This window comes from Lontra canadensis, unplaced genomic scaffold (genome assembly GCF_010015895.1).
Source record: "Lontra canadensis isolate GAN:19392208 unplaced genomic scaffold, GSC_riverotter_1.0 scaffold100, whole genome shotgun sequence".
Taxonomy (NCBI): Eukaryota; Metazoa; Chordata; class Mammalia; order Carnivora; family Mustelidae; genus Lontra; species Lontra canadensis.
In genome coordinates this window covers 478,566-501,810 of record NW_022631094.1, presented here as the reverse complement: position 1 = coordinate 501,810, position 23,245 = coordinate 478,566, and the positions used below count along the sequence as shown (strand labels likewise).

At 45.3% G+C, this 23,245-nt stretch overlaps 1 protein-coding gene across 1 annotated transcript in view; it reads left to right on the top strand.

The window, feature by feature from the left end:
• Window positions 1–23,245, top strand: part of CAMK1D (calcium/calmodulin dependent protein kinase ID) — a 433,113-nt gene that overhangs the window by 351,603 nt on the left and 58,265 nt on the right. The window contains exons 4-5 of the mRNA XM_032837893.1: window positions 10,607–10,745; window positions 15,840–15,966. Of these exons, the coding sequence (XP_032693784.1) occupies window positions 10,607–10,745; window positions 15,840–15,966 (266 nt within the window). The remainder of the gene's footprint in view (window positions 1–10,606; window positions 10,746–15,839; window positions 15,967–23,245) is intronic.

Sequence of the window (23,245 nt, the reverse complement as noted above, 5' to 3'; positions counted from 1 at the left end):
AACATCAGGAAGAAAGCAGGAAAATGATGCATGAAGCTCATGTGGGCCCTGGGCCTCGAGTGCTGGAGACATGCTTGGTGTTGGAAGAGTAACCAGGTGGGCAGTGCTCTGAGTCTCCTTTAGGACAATTTTAAAACTTGAGGAGGGAAAGAGCAGCATTTTTGGCAAGAGCTTCCTTTGGAATCTGAGAAACCACTGAGAGCCACTCCAACCTTCTGGTCTGGGGATCAGTGGCAGACCAGAGTGGCTCCCTGTCAATAAGGTCAGCAGCTACTTACACAGCCCATTAGGAGGGGCTCTCCACGGTGCCATGTCCTAGAACTCCTGCTGGTGACAGGCATGGCCAAACAAGGCCTAGAATGTTCTTTAGCAGTAACTGATAACAAGCCAAGTGTGAGCTGCAGAGGTTCAGAGTCTTTCCATGACTTCTCTTTCTCTGTTGAGTTTGATTGTCATTAAAGAGGCTTTACGCTCTTATTTTTGTGATGTGTGTTTACAGAGAGACAGTTTCCTTATAAAAGTACGAACTAGAGGTCTTACCAGTGGTCCATACCTTGACCAACAGTCTTTGCCCAAAGGTCACCCCTAAGTTTCAGGCATGACTTCGAGGAGACAGTAATTCTAAATTATCAGTCAAATTTCAGGATAGTAATTTGGGGTGAGTGGCATGCCTCCTTAATGGACCTTATCAACTGGGAAGAAACTTTTGCTGTGATTTTTTATGTGAAGGCTCACACTAGACACAAACATAATATGGTTCTATAGATTGTGACATTTTGTCTTTGAACATGATGCAACGATCACATTCAAGGTCATGTGGCATCTTAGTTCCCTCTCTGCTAAGTGTGGAAGGTCAATGTGTGACTGCCAGAAAGAAAAAAAGAAGAAATCCACCAGCAAGCATGATTTTGCCCAGTAGGGGGGCTAGGACACATAGGAAACATGTTCTAGAAGCTGCTGGCCACATAGTCACGGGAGAGAGGTTGTTTTTTTTTTTTTTTTTTTTTTTTTTTTTTAGATTTTATTTATTTGACAGAGAGAGGGATCACAAGTAGAGAGAGAGGGAGAGAGAGAGGAGGAGGCAGTCTCCCTGCCTAGCAGAGAGCCTGATGTGGGACTTGATCCCAGAACCCTGAGATCAGGACCTGAGCTGAAGGCAGAGGCTTAACCCACTGAGCCACCCAGGCAGCCCGGGAGAGAGGTTTTGTTATAGCCTCAGCCTTGCAGCGGTTTGAGCTGAGTGAAAGAGCAAGAGAGTGGCTGTTTGACCTGGAATGTCTGGCACCTGGTTCTGTTTTATTACCTTCCTCTTAAAAAAGCACATTAATTGAAGAAAACATTTCAGTACACATACAATATGTATGTGTGCATTTACCAGGGAATGCTTTACAGTACTTAGCCATCAAATATACAAATGACAACTCTGTGGCTTACCATAGAGTTTTTGTTCTGCAGCCTGTTTGGGTCTCTTGTGATCAGCGCCATCCCATCCATATGGCACAGACTGGGCCAAATCATTGCCAGCCCGTCCCGCCCCCTCTGTCCCCACACACTCCACTCTAGCGCTCACTAACTCACCCTTTGGCAGATCCTCTGGAATGGGTTTTGGACATCATTTTCTTATTTATTTGCTTTTATCTTTGTTTCTGCATTTTTCAAAAATTTTAATTCCAGTTAGTTGACATACAGTCATATTAGTTTCAGGTGTGCAATATAGGGATTCAACCCTTCCGTACATCACTGGTGCTTATCACGGAAGGTGCACTCCTTCATCCCATCACCTGTGTCACCCATGCCCCTGCCCACCTCCTCTCAGGTAACCGTCAGTTCTCTATAGTTAAGAGTCTGGTTCTTTGTTTTGTTTTGTTGTTTTGTTTTGTTTGTTTATTTCCCTCTTCCCCTTTTGCTTTTTTGTTTCTTAAATCCACATACGAGTGAGATCATATGTCCCTGATGGACATATTTCACTTAGCATTATATTCTAGCTCCTCCCACATTGTTGCAAATGGCAATATTTCATTCTTTATATCCTAAGAGTATTCCATTGTATATGGGTATACCACATCTTTACCCACTCACCTTTCAATGGACACTTGGGATGCTTCCATAACTTAGCTATTATAAATAATTCTGTGATAAACAGAAGGGTGCATGTATCCCTTTGAATTTGTGTTTTTGTATTCTTTGAATAAATACCTAATAGTGCCATTACTGGATCATAGGGTAGTTCTATTTTTAATTTTTTGAGGAACCCGCCATATTGGTTTCCACAGTGGCTGCGCCAGTTTGTGTTCCCACCAACAGTGCACAGGGGTTCCTTTTTTTCCACATCCTCATCAACATTTGTTGTTTCTTGTTTCTTGTGTTTTTTATTTTAGTCATTCTGACAGGCATAAAGTGATATCTCATTGTGGTTCTGATTTGCATTTCCCTGATAATGAGTGATGTTGAGCATCTTTTCATGTATCTGCTGTTGGCATAATTTTTTAGATGAATCATTAAAAATATATGAGGAAGGGGTTCTCTTATGTAGACACTTGTAGGTATGACCTTCTATTAAGGGGAAGCCACAAGATCTAGTCTGTTCAGCGTCCCTGGGCAAAGTCAGGACATTCTTCAGAGTGTGGGTGCCTACTCCAGGCAAAAAGTCAAGACCTGGAGCAGAAGAGGCCACGGGAAGACAAGACTGGTGAGACAGAAGTTTAGCCTTCAAACTAGCAGCAGATTTAGGAGGCTGGGAGAGCAAGAATCAATGGATGAATAAGGGAGGGAAAAGATGCGGTGGAGAGCAAGAGAAAACTGGCTCAGCTGCTGGTCTGCTAAATGGAGTAGGCTTCAGTGCCCTTCTGTCTGGCGCTCTGGGGCAGATGCTTTGAGGATGTGCCTGAATGCCAAAGGATGCCATGCCTAGCGAGACCCAGACCCCAATCACTGCATTTCTAATGCAACGTCTGTCTTTATTCAGCAAATATTTAGTTAGTGTTTCATCCTGGCCCTGCTAGGCCCTGGGTAAAAGCAACAAAGAGGCTGACATTGTCTCTGCCTGCATGGCGTTCACCTTCTGGGATAGGTGGGGACAGGGTAGGAGGACAAAGCATGACACGGATGAATATACCAGTGATTAACTCTATTGGCTGAGTGCTGTGTAGAAATACAGGAGTCAAAAGAATATAGTGTGTGGGGGGGGAACCTAATCTGGTCTGGGGGTCAGGAAAGGCTTTTCTGAAGTAGTGACATTCAAGCTAAGAGCCCAACAATGAGTAGGAATCAGATTAAGAAGCTATGTGAGGGTTCAACGGGTACAGGGGTGGCCTGGAGCCAGGAACCCTGCAGTGGGCAGCTGTGACCATGACCTTTGTTGGCACTAGTAATAGAAAGCAAACTTGGGGAGTCCACAGACTTAATCAACGAAGGCATTGAGCATATCGCAAGGCTGAACAGTAGACAGGCACTTTTTATTTTGTTCCTGCCTTCTGAAGGCGTCGTTAGATCTTTCTCATGTTACCTAAGTGCGTATGCTCTCCCACACATCCCCTGTAAGATTTTCAGTAGAGATCCCCATAGGCTGAGAAACAATAGAACTCACATAAATACATACAATGTACTTCATTAAAACTGGACAAACAAAAAAGAATTCAAAGTGCAGTTTTTAGGGTTGTCATAAAGTTGGAGCCTTGGCCAGTTGCCTTCAGAGTCTGACTCTCTGAGCATGCATGGGAGGGCTCGCTTGCTCTCTTTCAGCTTTGACTATGGTCCCTTACCCAACAGAGACAAAGATGTGCTTGTTGCCCAATGGCAACTCCCTCACATGGGAGTTACAATTTATGGACTGTCTGTATCCAAGCCATATTCCTAGACCTATTCCAGAGCCATCTCCTGCCCCTTCCAGCTGTTATCTGCTCAAGGAATGCAAAGCTGTTCTAATATTAGAAAAATTAGAACAAAAACAATGTGTTGCCAAGTAAAATCTTCCCAATTGGAACTAATTCTGGAAAGCCAGTGTGTAATAGTCAAACAGTTCTTTGCAGAACCTTTCCCCAAACCGTATTTAAAACATCCAAGAGTGTCTGTTCATACAAAGCCTGTGCCATGTTTCTACCAGAAGGTCATTGTGTGGGGCTCTGGAGTGTCAGCTAGTATTTGATGAACCTAGAACATCTCAGGAAATATGCCATGCTAGAGTGATAGGCTTCTGACCCTTCCCCTCCAAATCCTCATTATATAAGTTTATAGAAAGATAACTAATTCATGCAGAAGAAGTCACAATACTACACTTCTTTCACTGACCATATTCCCCCGAAGACTATTTAGTTCACCAGAGACTCCTTTCATGACAATCCAAATTACTGGGTTCTGCCTGTCCCCTGGGCTTTTCTCCACTTGACTAAATATCACTCATCCTTTGTGACGGCTCAGACTCTCCTTCTCCTGCCCTGTTCCTGGGACCCTTTTAGGTGTCTTTCTGGGATTTTCCAAAGCATCTTCATAAACCCCCCCACCCTCCAATATCAGAACTGTCTACACTGCTTACTTGTCTGTGTATCTTAGTCCCCAACCCACCCCCGCCACGGTGGACAATGTGCCCCTTGGAAACAGAGAAAACACATCAAGCTTAATACAGATTATTTGATGATCTGGTGAATAAACAAAGCAAAGAATGCAAATGCAGTAGGAGAAACTGTATTTTCTTCTCCCCCAATAAATCTTGGGAAAAAAAAAACCAAGAAGAGAATATAATTCAAAGATCCCCTGTATAATTACAGGGTATCCTTTATATTGCCCAGTCTATTCGTTTGCTAGGGAAGCTATAACAAAAATACCACCAACTGGGGGGGTTAAACGACAGAAAGTAATTCTCTCACAGGTCTGGAGGCTGAAAGTCTGAGTTCAGGGTGTTGGCTGATTTGGTTTTTCCTGAGGCCCATGTCCTTAGCTTTATAGGAGGCTGCCTTCTCACCGTGTATTCCCGCAGTCTTGTCTCTGGGTGCTCACATGCTGGTCCCTCTCTCTCTTTCTCTCTTCTATGGACACCCGTCATATTGGACCCATCTGACCTTATTTAACCACAGTTATCTCCTTAAAGACCACACATCCAATGCGGTCACATTCTGAGATGTGCAGGAGGGTAAAGACCTCCACATCTGAAATCAGTGGGTGGAACACAGGTCGTCCGTAACACCCTGACATCAAGAAGGCCAAACAGCCAGAGTGGAAGTATAACGGCACACCAGGAGTTACACTGACCCGGTGCCTGGGGTGGAGAGCCCTGCGTTTGCGTTTTGGAATCTTCTGAGCAGATTGAGCCAGGAAGATATTGTGAAGCTGAATTCTAAGAAAAAAGATATTTTTTTTATTAAAATAGGATTTGTCGAAGGAGGAAATGTTGAGGCTAGAGGTGGCAAGGAATAAACCTCTAATCTTCCCAGAGCGGGTGAGAGGGTCCCCCCAGGAGCAGTCTGCGTGGGTGCTGAAGCCAGGGAGAGCTGTGAGGATTAAGAGCACAGGCCGGGAGCGGGGCGGCTGTTCTCTGTAGGAGAGACACCCCAGACACCGCTGAGTCGGGACTTCATTGAAGAAAGAACTGGGAAGATAGGCCCTTTCTTTCTCCAGGCTGGGTGAAAAAATACACCCCTCTGTCCCCTGGGGCTGGGGTCTCACAGCTGAAAAATGGTTCACTTTCAGCTTCTCTCAGTCACACACTGCATATTTCAAGAGGACCTTCCTCCTAGGACTACATGTGAATGGGGGAGATCGTTCTGGAAAAACCCATTTAGAACCAGCATTGCTGTGGGGCACATAAAGGCCACCTTGCTCCGTAGCCATGTCCCCTGCTCTTTCCCATGGTCACTGTCTAGTTGGGTGACAACGGTCTTCGTCAATTTCGAGACATACACTGCTTTTTTATTATCTCGGCGTTACTGCTAGTGTTTCTCAGACTGCTCCCTAAAATTAACAGTGCACCCCTGTACTGTTTGGCTTTTAAGGGAGAGAAAGTTTTCCTTGACCCTCAGTGGGTCCCTGGCTAGCTCTGAAGATGAAACCAACAAAGACAGAGTAGCAGAAGGAAAACATGCACATGTTAATGAAGCTTGGAGGTTACTTGGGTTCCTTCCCCAGAGAACGAAGACCAGGGGGCAGTGATCAGAGCTGGAAATTTTATACCTTTAAACAATAAATTTGTGAAGAATTGACAGGGCAGAGGCATTTGAGCAGGGAATCCAGAGAGTTAAAAGGTTAGCTGAATGAGGTTTGTCTGCACATTTCCTGGTGCAGCCTGGGCTGATAGAGTCTGTCTCCAGTAAAATAAACGTTTGTTTTTTTTTTTCTTGCCTTTAGACAAAAGTGGGGGAATTTTTTCCCCCTGTATTTACTGTTTCTTAATTGCTTGCAGCTCAAAATAAATTTTATGTCAAGGAGGCATATTCTGGGGGTACATGTTCTGGTTTCCTGCAGGCTTCTTCATATTTTATTATACCTAACTTCTAGAGAAGCAAGTTTTTGGAGCCCATTTGTCAGCAGTAGCGCAAGTACTGTATTTTAATGAATATGTGGATATTGTTATAAGATTAAAAAAAACATTTTAAATTATAATTAGCAGTGAATTTTAAAACAAGGGGATAACATCTATGGAAACCACATGGAGAAGTGCAAGTGCACCAAAAGAATGACTTGGTCTCCCCAGTACTAAAAGTGACAGGGCAGAACTGGGAAGAAAGAACTGGGAAGATAGGCCCTTTTGGTTGGTTATGTTGCGGTATGCAACATAACCGACTTGGTTATGTTGCGGTATGCCATGGGTATCAGAACTGACCATGTACTTGATCCAGCAACACTGAAATTGTGCTTCTTGAAAATGATTTTTGAATTTGAAGAGATTTGCACTACTTAAAATTTTACAAGTAAATTGAAATTTTGTTGAGATTTCATAAGTGCATATTTGAAATTCACATGCAGGGAGATGGCAGTGAGATATGATGGACAAGGAAGATCAGAGACTGAGCAAACCCAATTCAGGGCAAAGACAGGTTGTTCTAAAGTAATGGCAAAGTTTAAATTAAGAAGAATAGAGAATTTTTGAATGATGTCTGTCCTATCCCTTAATCTTTAATAACCAGTTTCTTCCTTTCTTTTTTTAAATAAGATTTAATTTATTTATTTGAGAGAGGAGGAGAGAGGCAGAGCGCGAGGGAATTTAAAGCAGACTCCGCCCTGAGCCATGGCCATGAGATCACCACCTGAGCTGAAACTAAGAACAAGATGCTTATTCCATTGAGCCACCCAGGAACCCCAATAGCCGTTTCTTTCTACATCTACACCCCCCCCCCAGTGCACCTCTCTCCCACAGCCACCACTAATTAATTTTATTTATTGATCTGTCATGATGGTTCTTCTCCTCTTCCCCAGTCACCTGACCTCCCCCCCCGCAACCCTCCTAACTCCATTCTGATGTTTGGCATGTTCTCACTGGGAGCTCCATTTCTAACGTGGAGTGTAAACCATGCATGGGGTCCATGTGCTGTAGGAGGATATTGATTGAAGAAAGCAAGAAAGCAGCCAGCCACCCAACCTACTCATGATCTGCAGGCCTAAAAACAAGACACACCCCTCACCAGGATTCTAAAGTTATTTCCCCCATCAGTGATTCTGGGATTCTGGTTGTTCACAAATGGTTTTCAAGTAAGTGGGTATCTTAGCTCAGGCTGCCATATCAAAATTTCAGCTTAAATGACAGACATTTATTTCTCACAGTTCTTAAATGACAGACATTTATTTCTCACAGTTCTGGAATCTGGCATATCCAAAATCAAGGTGCCAGCTGATTTGGTTCCTTTTAAGGACTCTTCCCGACTTACGGTTGGCCTTCTCCTTGCTGTGTCCTCACATGGCAGCAAAGGAGAGAGAGGAAGGGAGAGGAGAGGAGACAGCTGGACTGGGCTCTGTGTCATAAAGACACGAATTCCATCATGTGGACCCTGACCTCACCTCAACCTAAATTCCTATCAATGGCCCCATCTCCAAATGCCATCACACTGGGAGTTAGGGCTACAGCGTCAATATGGGAGGGGCATAAACAGTATTTTACATAACAGTAGCCATTTGAAATGTATGCTTAAGGAGATTTTTGAAAAGTATACAGTGATTTGCCAATTTTAAAGCATTTTTGTGAGTATCGTTACACTCTTTTTATTGGCAAGTTTTTTTGACTTCTCCCCTGGGCTTTGGTTTCTAAGGAAACCAAATACTTTCTGAGCACTGTTCAGAAGAAGAAAGCCCCGGTGCAATTTGAAATTTCAGAAGTGAAATATCAAATGTGCAGAGCACGGAGACCATGGGAGGACACGCTACGGTTACAATTACACTTTGACCTGCTGCTTCAGTTCTTACTGCATTGCTGTCCTAACAGAGGGCAAATATCGGGCTCAGTACATCTATTCATGCTTGATGCATCACATAGGAGAAGGGAGGACTCTGAGAGAAGGGGAAGCAGGAGAGATCAGTTTTGAAGGAGGGAGAGAATCTGGCAAAGGTGGGTGGTGGAGTACTCAGGGTGGGAGATGGGGGTGGTGGGAGGGGTGGGTGAGCATTCCTGCCTGGGCTCTTCCAGTAGTAGCCCACAGAGCAGAGGATGGGAGTGGCAGGCAGACCAGTGGTAAGAAAGCTCAGGAGCCCTTAGAAGGGGTGCCGTGATTAGAACGTGGGTGGGTGGTAGAGGAGAAGGAGGAGCACAATCAAAGCAGACCTTTGCTCCTTCAGAGCTAATGCCTCCAGGACTAGTACCAGCTGGGCACGGTAGCTGGGCCCTAATGGGCGCCCAGTGAATCTTCAATGAATGCTTGAAGAGATGACCAACTGAGTGACTTAGGATTTTGATTTACTTAGGGATGGACCATTTAGACAACCTGATCATCAAAAGATAGTTCTCCCTGATGTTTCCATTTCTTTCCACTGTCTGAATTGCTTATTTAACCCCAGCATCTTTCCTTTTCTTATCTTGATTGCTCAGTTTGCTTTGGAAACAAGACAGTATCCAAGCACAACATCGCTTAGAATGACTCTCAGTAATGGGAGACACCTGAACACCTAGGCCTTTTAGAGCCACAATTGGTTTTCTTTATTGGTTTTTTAAAAGGAAGGTTTTGGTGGATGAGATATTGCATGTTAATTGCCATGACTTGCAGACAATGAATCTGAGCTCTGTGTGTGTGTTTGTATGTGTGCACACGCATGTGTGTTACTGCTAGGGCATGTAACTATATCTATCTTTTACTATATCTATTAAAGCTGTAAAGTGGTTTGGAAACTCTTATATGATTTTAGTATTCCAAATAAATCATCTTTTACACAAGAGAATAGTGTTAATCTGTCCCCGAATCAAGTTTCCAAGATGGCTTAATTATTTGAAAGAACCACTGTTTTTCTTCAAGAAGTATATATTCTACAAATTTGAAGGCTAGGGTTTTGAATTGTTCTCATAAAAAGTGTGCAGTTCTTCATTACTTTGTTACTTTGTTTAACTCAAAGCACAGCAAATAGTGGAGCTGAAAGGGGCTATAAGGGTTGTCCACAAGGGTTTTTTGACCTTTGCCAATCTAGGCCATAAATACAATAACAAACACAATAAACACAAAGAAAACATTTAGTGCAGCATGAAATTCAAAACAATTTAAAAGTAAATATTGTCACCAAAAATCAGTGTTAAACAAGGTAGTGGGGTATCATTCTTCTTTCTTTTTTTGTAAATCACTATTGGCTTTCAGGTTCTGATACCTCTGAGGGCATGCCTCTACCTTCTGGATATGATCGCCTAGATAAACCCCTTATTTTATGGATAAAAAGACTGAGGTCCAAAGATCCAAAGAATTCCCATGCCTTGACCCTGTTAGGAGCAGAACTTGGTCAAGAACCCAAACATCCTGTTAACTATGCATGGCTTTGCCCACAATACTGCCCCCCATTCTCCCTACCCTCCAGACTTTTTTTTTTTAAGATTTTATTTATTTATTTGACAGACAGAGATCACAAGTAGGCAGAGAGGCAGGCAGAGAGAGAGGGGGAAACAGGTTCCCTGCTGAGCAGAGAGCCCGATGTGGGGCTTAATCCCAGAGTCCTGGGATCATGACCTGAGCCAAAGGCAGAGGTTTTAACCCACTGAGCCACACAGGCACCCCTACCCTCCTGACTTTTAAGGATACTTTCTTATGTGAAGGAGGCATCCCATCCATCATCTCCCAGTAACTGATGATGCCAGTATTCTGGAAAGTTGTTCTGACTTAAGTTGTTGTAGCAGGATGGAAGAAATGACCAGAAGAGACTTCTCAAGCCTGGCTAGTCCTTGAGTCCTGGTTTATTTGTATTCCCTTTATTTCATTCCAGATACTCATACCATCATGACACAGAAACACTTTTCTGGGATAGCTTCTGGGAAACAGATGGGACAAAACTTAAATCTGAAAATGAGTTTATTTTGGAAATAAAATTTGGTTCTTTTGTCATATTGAAGTCTCTTATTGATGGCTTTCCCTGAACAATTTCACAGTTCTCCTCAAATTTCCTATTTGTTGTTTTTCTTTTCTGTTTTTTTTTTTTGTTTTTTTTTTTTAAACAGTGTATCTGGTGGAGAGCTGTTTGATCGGATAGTGGAGAAAGGATTTTACACAGAGAAGGACGCCAGCACTCTGATCCGCCAGGTGTTGGATGCTGTCTACTATCTCCATAGAATGGGCATTGTCCACAGGGACCTCAAGGTAAGGCTGTCACTTAGCAACATCCTCTGGCCACTCTCCCACCCACAGTGTACCTGTCTAAGAGGACTGGCTCCAGAAAATGGATGAGGTTACCTTGATGGCGATATGCTTGGCTGAGTGGTAAACATTTGTGTACCATTAGTTGTCAGGGCCTTTGGGTCCCCAAAAAAGATGATGAAGATCAATGAAACCAACCATCATTTGGGAGATTTTGTAACCACCGTGTAGCCAAAGGACCCCAGGGAGGTGGGTTGTATCTTGCTTCAAGCCTACCTGAAAGGTAATTTTGTTCAGGACATATGGGCCATTAAAATCCTTCTCCCAGTGCAGTTCTCGACAGTCTCCCGCCATTTTGGACCCCATTTCAGCACAGCACCCTGAGTAAAAGAATGGGAGTGAATACCTAGAGGGCATGACAGAAGAAGAGAAATGGAAGGTTATCCATAAAGACAGGTTGAGCAACCTATAATCACAGCCTTCCCCTGTGTCCTATAGGGTACCGTTTTATGTTTTCTTGGTGAAGGGTTGGCATAGTGACCCTTCACCCAATAGCACTGGAGGTTTGGGGCCGTCGTTGGGCAACTTGGCATTGCATCCCTCCCCCGGCAGCATAGATCCTGAAGGGTAGACACCAAACATATGCCATCGAGGGTAGATAACGAACATATTGATTAGAGGAACAGCAAAAAGCAAGGAAGGCTATTGTGAGGCTTCATTCTATGCGGCCACGGGTCCTAACCCCAGAGCCCACTGGGCCAGTCAAGATAGAAACTCCACCCCAGCCCAGATATGTGCCACTCACTGCATAAAAAAAGGGATGATATTGCACTGAAGCCACGCTCAGCATGACTTTGTGAAATCTAAACCAATTTAAAGAACAAACCAGAAACTTTGTTTAAAACAGAATTTCAACGTCTGCCCATTATCTAGTACTGGATGTGAATAAATGGTATAACTCTTCTTTTCATAAGGTCTCACTGTCAAGTTTGCCCCTCTTCTCCGTGGTATTTCCCAGCAGCTAGGGTAGTGGCTCCCAGATGTTAGCATACATTAGGATTGTCTGGCCCCACCCCAGAGGCTCTGATTCTGTGGGTCTGCAGGGGGGTCTGGGAACTTGCATTTCTAAGGGGTTTACAAATGAGCCTGATGTTACCCTGGGAATATTCTAGGAGAACTGCTGGACAAGGGTATTTGGGAATGTTGATGGAGTCCTTACAGCCTTTGACTTTTGCAGGCTCCTTGACAACTGAAATGGGCTGTGAGCACAATTGGTTAATCCTTAGGACCTAGTGGTCCTTTAGACAGCTAAGCCCACTTGGCTCCCCACCTGACTGGCCTCCTGCCTGATCAAGCCCCTGTATAGCCAACTGGGGGCCTCCATTAGGATTACCCTTGAACCTGTCTTCTCTTCCACTTTCCTATTCCCCTCTCCCCTCAAGAAAAAGCCCCACCATCTTTACCAAGTCAGGAGATGCTTGTGGACAAGTAGTGATCTAGGCTGTGAATGACCAGTTGCTTGAACCCATGATTGACCCAGATATATCCCCTAGAGGAAGAATGGGTAAGGAGGGATATTTGGCTCCATGGCAATCTCTTGCCTAGATGCAGCCCTGTTGAAGAGCCTGAGTTCCCTGGCTTCCCACTCATGGCTTAGCCGTTCAGCTGCAGAAGTACTGGGACAGGAAGATTAAAAATCAGAAACTTAAAAAAAGTCCTCGCTGCCCCATGATCAGCTCCATACTGTTCATCATGAACCACGTGCAACTTTTGATGAGATTTTTTCACCCCATTTTTTAAGCATTACTCGTATTTTGATTATTGATAGGCCTTTTTAAAAAAAATTTATTTTCATCCTAACAGAATTCATTGTCTATGCACCACACCCAGTGCTCCATGCAATCCGTGCCCTCCATAATGCCCACCACCTGGCTCCCCCAACCTCCCACCTCCCGCACCTTCAAAACCCTCAGATTGTTTTTCAGAGTCCGTAGTCTCTCATGGTTCACCTCCCCTTCCAATTTCCCTCAACTCCCTTCTCCTCTCTATCTCCCCATGTCCTCCATGTTATTTGTTATGCTCCTCAAATAAGTGAAACCATATGATAATTGACTCTCTCTGCTTGACTTATTTCACTCAGCATAATCTCTTCCAGTCCCGTTCATGTTGATACAAAAGTTGGGTGTTCATCCTTTCTGTTGATCGGTCTTTTTTATTCTCCCTCCAAACTCCTTGAAAGCATCCTCAAGTATACATTTGATTTTCTCCTAATCCCATGCTTCATCCACAGAATTAATGTCACTGTGAATGTTAGTGCCATTCCTTCTTGGGTTGTGATTTTTGGATGAAGGATAGTATTTTTTTCTTTTGGGTTCTGTTAAAAAAATTATTCTGACCCTTGTTAAACTAAAGAAGACTTCACTTGAGGCTACTGTAAGAATATCACAGTAGGGGAGAGAATTGGGTTCAACTCCAAGTTCATCAAGGGCATGTGGGGATTTAGAGCCTTTGAGCAGGATGAGGGTCGTGGATGGGAAGTTGCTAAGAGGGGGTACTGAGGATGAGGGAACTCTTGCTAAAGGCTGGCCAAGAACCTATTAGACATTGGCAGACTCTCTTCCTTGACCAAACTTGAGTTCAGCCCCTTCTGAGTCTTCTTTCTGACCAGGCTCCAGCCTTGGCTCTGTTATTAGTCCATCGGCTCTGCCATGTAGTCCAGGCTGAGCAAGAATCCCACTGAGTCACTTTGGTGAACATCCCCCACCCTTGCACCTGATCAGATTCCTCATCCTCCACCCTCCCTATCTGCCCACCCCAGCCTGCCTTTGGGAGGGATCCCCCACCCATGTTATCCCCTCTTAGTGATTTTCTATCCACTGACCATCCCCCTGCTCCTGGGTATAAATGTCCACTTTTCCTTGTTGTATTAGGACTTGAGTCCACTCTTTGTCTCCAACTGTAGAACCCCATCGCAGTGGTCCTCCTGAATAGTTTTACCTTACTGTCTTTACCAAGTGTCTAAAGACATTTTTTAAATAACATTCAAGGTAGGAGGTAAAGAACTTGGCCAGATATCAAGGGTGAGGGAATTCTCTCTATGCTGACTTAGCAGGATTCTTGCTAAGACTGGACTTTGCAGGTCCGGCAAAACCGGAAGGACACAGAAGGCCAAGGTCAAGGCCTTGTCAAGAAGAGGGCTCAGAGGAGGCCGATTACGGTTTGGTCAAGGAGGGGGTCTTGAGCAGTTCTCAGAATTTCCCCAGAGCCGTGGTTGTGTATCAGAATCCCCCCATGGATTCTAACCTCCAGAGGCCCGGGCCCATCTCAAATCCATTGAAGAAGACATGGAGATGTTTGGAGCTGTCGCAGGCGATTCTGCTCAACAGGCAGGCCAAGAAAAGAGGATTAGTCACTCTAGGAGAGAATAGCTCCTCAAACTTAATACTCAGGAACCAAAGATTCACCACAAACCACTGACAAGAGATGGTCTTTCTTCACTCTTGGGGATGGGAGAAGAGCCAGACCGGAAACAGGGAGGGGAAGTGGCTTCCCCAGCTCCAATTCTTCCTGTTGTGTTTCCCTTCAGGTTTAACATAAAGGAGAGAAGTGATTTGCTTATTCACTGGGTCGATCTTTGGAATTTTCCTAGTTGGGGAACAGGAGAGGTGTCAGTCTTCAACATTATCTCCCTCAGAGACAATACCATTAATTGAGGCAGCATTTCTGTGTTCAAGCTCTTCCCAGGCAGGACATCTCCCTCAGTCTCCCTGAGCTCTTCTCTTTCTCTCTATTTTTTGTTTTCTGGCTAAGAATGATACCACAGTTTTTCACAAACACTGTGCAGTGAAGCTTTATCTGTATCATTGTCTCCCCTCTGCACCCCCCTGCGTTGTCTCCCCTCTCCCCTACCTATGGAGCCGCCATGGAGATGGCCCCTGACGTGCAGAACGGTAGTGGGGATGGAAACCATAATCGCACCTCTGCCATGTGTCGAGCGTTACTACCACCTGAGCTCTGTCATGTAGAGTTCAGGGAAGCAAACAAAGACCACCACAACCCATGTTTTCCAGAAAGGCAAACAGAAGCTCAGGGTACTTAAGGGCACTTGACTATGAAGTGCTGCATCTTCTGTGATGATGTCCCTCTATCTCCCAGGAAGCGGAGTGAGTGGGGGTCAGCAGGCTCAGGAAATGGAAAGCAGGATGCAGCAGCAGGAACAGCAGGACATGGGGTGTTAACAAAGGCAGGGAGAGAGGCCCTTGGACTAGAGAGAGGTTGCTAACAAGGGTCAGAAAAAGAGAACAGGGGAGCCCCTGCAGAAGTCATTTTGTTTCTGGGGATTCCCTCTGTCTCAACCCAAGAAATAAGCTGTCAAGTCTGAGAGGTTTTCAAGGCTGTCCCAGTGTAAGGTTCACTTTTTGTTTGCTTGTTTGTTTGTTTGTTTGTTTGAAATAGACAAAGTCCTGATAAAGGAAAAAGATTCACCTTTCTTGAATACCTCTAAGTGTGCAATACTGTGTGGGTTCTGTACATCGCTCTTACTAAACACTGCTTTTCTTTATGCATTTACGAATACGAAGGTCAAGCATGTTCTTAAACTGTGATTAGGTTGTGTGGCTTGATCAGAAATGATGAATGCTTAAAATCTGCATCAGTGTGATGGAACTAGAGGGTGTTACGCCAATAAGTGAAATAAGTCAATTGGAGAGAGACAATTATCATACGGTTTGACTCATATGTGGAACATAAGAAATAGTACAGGGGATCTTAGTGGAAAACTGAGTGGGGAGTCATCAGAGAGGGAGACAAAGCATGAGATACTTGTAACTATGGGGAACAAACTGGGGTTGCTGGAAGGGAGGTGGGGGGAAGGGGTACCTGGGTGATGGCCATTAAGGAGGGCACGTGATATGACGAGCACTGGGTGTTACATGCAACTGATGAATTATTGAACACAACATCTGAAACTAGTAGTGTACTATATATGTTGGCTAATTGAATTTAAGTTAAAAAAAAAAAATTTTGTGGCTTGGCAAGTCTCCCACAGTAAAGTCAGCTTTAAACACACTTCACCCATTTTGTTCTTTTTTTTTTCAGCCTGAAAATCTGTTGTACTACAGTCAAGATGAGGAATCCAAAATAATGATCAGTGACTTCGGATTGTCAAAAATGGAGGGCAAAGGAGATGTGATGTCCACAGCCTGTGGGACCCCGGGCTATGTCGGTAAGCAGCGTGTGTGTGTGTATGTGTGTGTGTGTGTCCGTCCGTCCGTCCATCCAGGTCCCCTGTGTCTGTCTTCAGAGCTGGAGCCTGGAGCAGGATCACAGCTGCCTTCATTCCCCTTGAGGGGAGAATAAAAATGTTGAGAGACATTGGAACGAGTTAGAAGAGAAGCAGTTTCCCCTGAAACCTTTTTATAGTTGGGGAGAAATCTTGTCTGAATTGGGTGTGGGCCTGAGTTGATTTGGATGAATTCCGAGGGTTTTGATGCAAGAAATAGCACATACATGTCCGTGTTTTCAAGTGGCTTCCAGTGAGGCAATGAGATAATGATGAGGTACAGACACAAATAAAACAAGTGAAATGTTGCAATAGCAGCAGCCAGAAAGAGGACATCGATAGGAAGAATCTGCTTCGTGCCTTGACAAAGTCACTCTAGGAGTCACCCGCCAGTCCCAGTCGCTACTGGAAAAGCCAAGAATTAAGGTCCTTCCTAAAATCAGACCCCCACATTCTTTGTACAAAACATTCAGAATGCAGAAAAGGCACGCCGAGAAGCATCTTCTCTCTTTGGGGGACCTGGAGAAAGGCCATGGGCGCTCTTGGTGAAGTTTTTGAGACTTTGATATACACAAATGTATTCACTTGTGCAGCCAATGTATACTGAGGTGCCTACTATGTGCCAGTTGCTGTCCTAAGCACTGGGGTGAAGGCAGTGCATGAGACACACGGGGCTCCTACCCTCATGGGATTTACCTCGTAGTTGGGAGAGACAGATAACCGACAAAGACACGAAGAATGGGATTGTTTTAGGCCGAAAATAAAATGGAAGCTTGCAATAGAGCGGCAAGGTGCTGGGGGGATTAGGATGGCTAAGGGCACAGGAATGAGACTTGGGTATTCGCCTACACGTGGACAAGTAACCACCCTTGGGCCTGTGAGGGGACAGAGTGTCCTGGGGAGAGGCGTCTGCTTGGCGCCAAAACCCGGAGTGGGAAAAGCCTGGGGAGAGGGTACAAGCTGGGAACATCTGAGAGCAGGCAGAAATGGGGTTTGGAAAATGGAGACCAAGGCTGAAATCTCATGGTACACACTGTGATGGCTTTTCCTAATAACAGGAAGCCCACCCTGAAAGAGAGGAGGGAACGTTCTATGACCATCATCATTCCTGTCTGGTTTTAGGTATGACGACAAGACCTCCCCAGGCCAGGTGGAGGCAAGCAGGCCTCAGGCCTCACGAGCCTGGGGCCCCGGGCACTGTGGGAAACTCCAAAAGACCTCCGGGGCCCTTCTCGTCCCTTCAGGTGCTGGAATGACATGGGTGTTAGGTCACAGCCGCCTCGTCTTTAAAGGGCCCGAAGGACAAGAGAGAAGAGCAGGGCTGAGGGGAACGGAGAATAACATGAAGGGAAGCACCAGACACAGGAGGAGATAAAGGTGCTGACAGGCGGGGCTCGTGTCCCCGGTTGGTGTGCGTGCTGGACAGAGTGGGGAGGTTGTTCTGCTCACAGAGAAGCCAGCACAGCCCAGGCCTGGGTGAGAGTCATGGCGCCCTGGGCCTTCTCGGTTCTGGGCTGCTGAAGTGGTGCAGTGGGACCCGTCGGGACCTCCACTCGGTGGGATGGTGGGGCACTTGGCATCACGGGCTGAGGAGCTGCTGAGGGCACCATGCTCGCCAGCTTCCGCCTGCAGGAAGCTGACCCTCAGGCTGCAGGTCAGACGTTCTGACACAAGTGTCCATATTTCCATGTGCATCACACTGTTCTCCTATTTGGCTCTGATGTCAGAAAGCGCCAGCACTTTCCAAATGGGCTTTTGCTTCTTTGTGCCTTGGCAGAACCTAGGAATGGCACTTTCTCTGGGTTTCTAAGCAGCTGTCATCTGAGTGGTCTGGTTCTGTTTAGATGTGAGATGCTGATGAGTCTGGGAACTGGGGACAATGTGTAGATGTGGCCCTTGAAGTTATTCCCCTAAGTGGTAGCAAGTAATCCCATTGTCAGATATGGAATTTTCTTTGAGTGAAGAGGAAGAGGAGCCCTGTGGGAATGTAATAGTTCCAATCATTCATGTTTGTTGAGCACTGAGATGCCTGGGGATGCAGATGAGATGCCTTCCTCTTAGAGCAAGGAAGGGGCTTCATTGGGGAGCTTATAACTTGTAGACATTTATATGCCTTGGGCTGTGAGCAGCAGAGTTTGGGCTATTTCCTCCTCACCCCCAATTCCCACCCAGGCTCATGCCAAACTCCTATTCAGCCGTCAAAGCCCACTTTACATGTTGCCCCTTTTGGCTGCTTTCTCAATACCCACTCTGTCTTTTGTCATCCCAGTTCTTTTCCTGACCATTTTTTCACATGGCCCTGACTACATTGCAGCAGTGTCCATATGTATTGGTATCTCTTTCCCAGCGCACTGTGGGTTTTTCCACAGTAGGGATTATCTTATCCATCTCTGCACAGATGCTTGTTACATTGATTTTAAAAAGCCCCAAAGTTCATGAAAAATAGCATTTTTCTCTCTCGCCTCTTCTTCTAGTCATTTAGCATGCTTTTATTAAATTCCTGTTATGCGCTGGCCTCAGTGGTTCAGTGTTGGGAATATGAATATGAAGGAATGGAGTTTCTGACTTCAAAATGCTCACAGTATTGTGAGAGACAGAGGGCAAACAGACAAATTGAATAATGTCTGGTAAGTGCTACATTATTCATTACTTAAGGATTATTTATTTAGTGCCTACCTGCTGTTCTAGGTACTGGGGCTACATCAGTAGAAAGGAAAAGAAAAAAACAGATAAAAGTCTTTGCCCTCAATCAAGGTGCTTATATTTGAGTGAGAGGGAAACAGACTGTATGCAAACAGCTAAGTCTCTTAATATCTTAGATTGATAAGTGCTGTGGAGAAAAATAAAGCAGGAAAGAGAATAGGGTGTGTGTGTGTGTAGGGGGTTACAATTTTAAATAAAATAATCAAGGCAGCCCTCACAAAGAGGGTGGCAGTGAGGTCAAGACTTGACAGAAGTGAAGTGAAGATGCTGGCCAATTGTTATTTGGAGGAAGAGCATTCCAAGGATGGTGCAAAGGCCCTGAGGCAGGGGTATGTAGGGGAGCAACAGGGGTGGGTGAACAAAAAGGAGAACAGTAGAAGGTAAAGTCAGAGAAGGAACAGGCAGAGCATGTGCAGACCAGGACTTAGAAGTCATTATCAGGACTGTGGTTTTTCCTTAGGGTGGTGGGGAGCCATGGGAGGGTTCTGAGGCAAGGCATAGCATGATCTGACTTCTACCAGGATCCTTTTAGGAAACAGGTGAGGATTAGGCGAGATGCCAGGGTGCAGGGCCAGGGTGGAAGAAGGGAGACCAGTTAGAAGGCTCTGGAATTATGTGAGAAAATAAGTGGGCCTAGGCTAGGTTGGGCAGAGTGGACATGGTGAGATGTTGGAGAGTTTCAGGAAAACTAAAAGTAGGGTTTGAGAGACAGAAATCAGTGATAATTCTAAGGGTTTTTTGTTGTTGTTGTTGTTGTTGTTGTTGTTGTTGTTGTTGTTTGCCTGAGCCCCAGGAAGAATACAGTTTCCCTTACTTGAGAAGTAAGAGTCTGTGGAAAGAGCAGGTTGCAGAAATATTACCAGGGGCTCAGATTCTGATTTGTTAAAGTTTGCAAGGTTGAGAAGGCAAGTTGGAACATGAGTCTGGAGTTCTGGAGAGAGATCTGGTCTGCAATAAGATACAGTCCATTCTCATTATGCACAGTAGTGACATTCTGTGATATCAACTCGACCCTGAACTAGTAAATACTGACCCATTGTTTCCAGGGGAGATCAGGGTCAGTTTCCTCGTGAGCCTCTGGTCCCCGCATTTTCGTCTACTGATCGATGCATGACCTTGTTTTATCCTGTATTTCTGCTCAGTGACACCTTATTTAATATATAGTTTTGATTCATGAACGTTGAACTCACTGTCTACAGCCCCATAACTTATGCCTAAATGAAGCTTATCTAGCCCATGTTTTCTCTATAAACATGTCTCTGCTTTCTTGTGCTGGGAACACTAAACGGCACTCATCACTGCACTTGGGGACCATTTTAACCCATGAATCTACAAAATGTATGGAAATGAAAAACATGACACTGACTGGACCATAAAAATGATACTTGTTTACAGCATGAGAGTCGAAACAGGAGGGCAGGGTGTCCCCTTGTTCGACCTCGGCTGGGGACATGCACCTTGGAAACTCAGCCTGAGCCTCTCTGCTCATGTCCACACATGACCTCAAAGGCATGGCAAGTATTGATTTGGGGGCTACAAATTTTAGCAAGTAGGCAAATTTACAAGTATGGAACCCATGTGTCATGAGGATGGACTGTATTTGGGGGCTGACAGTCTCCAGATGTATTTTGAAGCTGTGAACTTGGATGAAATGGCCATGGTGGGGACAGGGAAAGATGGAGGAGAAGAAAGGTCCCTGGGCTGAGTCCTGGAGACCCTGGGACTGTGTGGGGGCAGCGTGTGAAGCAGGAAGAGAACCAGGGCCCTGTGGTATCTTGGGAAGTGCTTTGGGTTAGAGAAAGTGCTTGTGTCAATTGTTGCTATTAAATCAAGTAAGAAGAAGACTGGGTATTGACCTTCACTTTGGGGGCCTTGCATTATGGATCAATTGAACAATTGGTTGATTAAGCCAGTGGGAGCCTGAAAGCCAGTGGGCAGAAAGTGAAGCGAGTCTTTGTAAAGAAGAACCGAGCATGCTGTCCACCCTGGGGCTGGACACTGCCACTCCCACCTGCCCCGCGCCACTGGCTTATCTCTGCAAGGCGCTGGAATTTGGGATCCTGAACAAAGAAGCCACAGCCCCACCTCTACTGGGCAGTTTCAATTGGAACACAGCAGAGCCCAGTCCCAGTCAGCACTCCCAATTCTGGGAGCCGTGCTGTCCAGGAGCCCAAGCCAGACACCGAAGGCTACTGTCTGCTTTCAGCTCTGGTTCACACTTCTAGGTAGAAGTATCTGTTTCAATCTGTGAAAGCTATTGTTTGGTTGTGGTTGTTCTTATTGCTATTGCCTAAATGTCTATTCAGCTAAATAGTGAATTTTGGCAATGTCAAGATTACTTCAATTTAAATGAGCTCTCTCATAATGAAGAAATGATGAAAAGAAGGGTGTTTAGGGGCGCCTGGGTGGCTCAGTGGGTTAAAGCTTCTGCCTTCGGCTTAGGTCATGATCCCAGGGTCCTGGGATCGAGCCCCGCATAGGGCTCTCTGCTCAGCAGGGAGCCTGCTTCCTCCTCTCTCTCTGCTTGCCTCTCTGCCTACTTGTGGTCTCTGTCAAATAAATAAAATCTTTTAAAAAAAAAGAAGGGGTGTTTATCCCAAGTATCCCAGTGCACATGGAGCCTAAGAAGGCAAAGGGATCTGAGTGCCTTGAAATTCATCCTTTACCCTTAACAGCTGTCCAGATATTACATGCCGTTTATAAGGAACCAGGACGCTTGCAGACTGCCGCGTCACTGACGGCAGGAGACTCCAGGCATTTCAACATCACTGCGTATGGGGTTCCCACTGCCGGCAGCTCCTAGAGCTTGCGCTAACAGTTAAGGCCCCTCCAGTGGAGTCAGGCCAGTGGGTAATACAGATGCACATAAGGTAGCATGTTTGCAGCGTGCCGTGACTGACATATTTCAGAAGCAACATTACAAATATAGGAGAGAGGGATCAGCAAGGTCTGGAATCACCAGGGAAAAACTTGGGGAAGAGGCTTAGAATTTGAAGGAAGAGTAGAATTCTGGGCCAAGATGGGGAGAGTTCCAGATGTGGGTAAGCAAAAGAACAAGGCCCAGAGTTCAGAACTGCTTCTTAGCAGGTGTGGAAGAAATGAAGAGACTCATCTGACTCAGAGATGGGGCTTGCACATACAAGTACGTGGAGATAATGCAGAAGAATTGATGGGGCTGTCTGGCGGCAATCAGCTTCTCAGGGTAACGTGGGAGCCATCAGTACGGTATTGGCCTGGCTTTGGAATCTTGAGCCAGGTGTGACAATCCCCTTGGTGTCACCAATAAGGGAAAAGTCTGAGCTAGGAAAGTTAATAAATTACTTACGTTACTTGTTCTTCTATGTTAACTATATATCCAAATGGTCTCTCTTGACTCTCTGAATAGAAGCAGCAAATCACAGGAAGCACCCATTCTAGTTGTGTAACTGATAAACCAAAGACGACACAGGGATGCCTCTTGGTGCAGGAAAGTCTGCTGTTTGATTTCTTGACCTCACTGTTTCTCTGCTACTGTGATTTATCCAATTCTGTGTGTCTCGTTCTCCTGATTTCAGAAAGAAAAGTAAGCAGTTTAGAAGACCTTCAAACCATGTTCTGTAGGTTAAGCGACAGAATGCCTTGCCAGAGGAGGGCAAGAACAGGCTCTCTTGCTAGCAGGGGGATTTAGGAATCCCAAACTTTACTTTAGAAGGAAAAAAAGGTAGGATGGTAGAGACCTGAATTGCTTTGTGATGTTTCTGAGCTAGGTAAGACTTTTCTTTTTCATCGAGCGGTACTAGAGTAATGGTCTGCCACTGTGCCCAGGCTTTCGTCTGGTGTGCATGCCAGCAACCAGTGTTTCCTTGTGGGACGTTACTCAAGAGGAAGGCGCCCTTACATCCGGTCCACCGCCGTGTTCACTGGCAGAACCACACCACGGTCCTTCACGTGGTGGCTGATTGTCATGCGACTCTCCTGGTACTAATGCCTCGGGAAAGGAGTCCTGCTTTCCTTCCCTAATTTACATGGGATGCTACCCGCCCAAATCTTTGGGCTAGCCCTGGCTGGCTAAAATAGTTGAAACAAGTTTCATCGTCTTCTCTTGTGAATGGAAATGAAGAAAGGTGGGTCGATACTCTCAGCATATTTTCTGACACAGTTAGAGGAATGCCCTTCATTCATGAGACCGTGATATTCTTAGAGCTTGATTTGGGACTTGCGGCTCTGGTGAGATCTTGGAAAGCCATGGTAGCAGCCAGCATGGTGTTGGGATGAGAACCTCTGTTCTCCAAGCCACCCAGCCCCTAGTTGGTGGCAGTCACAGCCCTGAAACTCGAATGCCTGTAACCTGCCTATCTCTGCCATTGGTTAGACACGTGGGAGGCCTGAACCCTTCATTAAACTCTTGGGTTCTCAGTTTCTTGGATGGACTAACTGACTTCCATGATATTCTCTGGTTCTGTCATCCTTTATCTCTAGAGACATGTGACTCACTATCATTTAAGTATGTAAATATCCATGTGTCGAGGATATTGACACC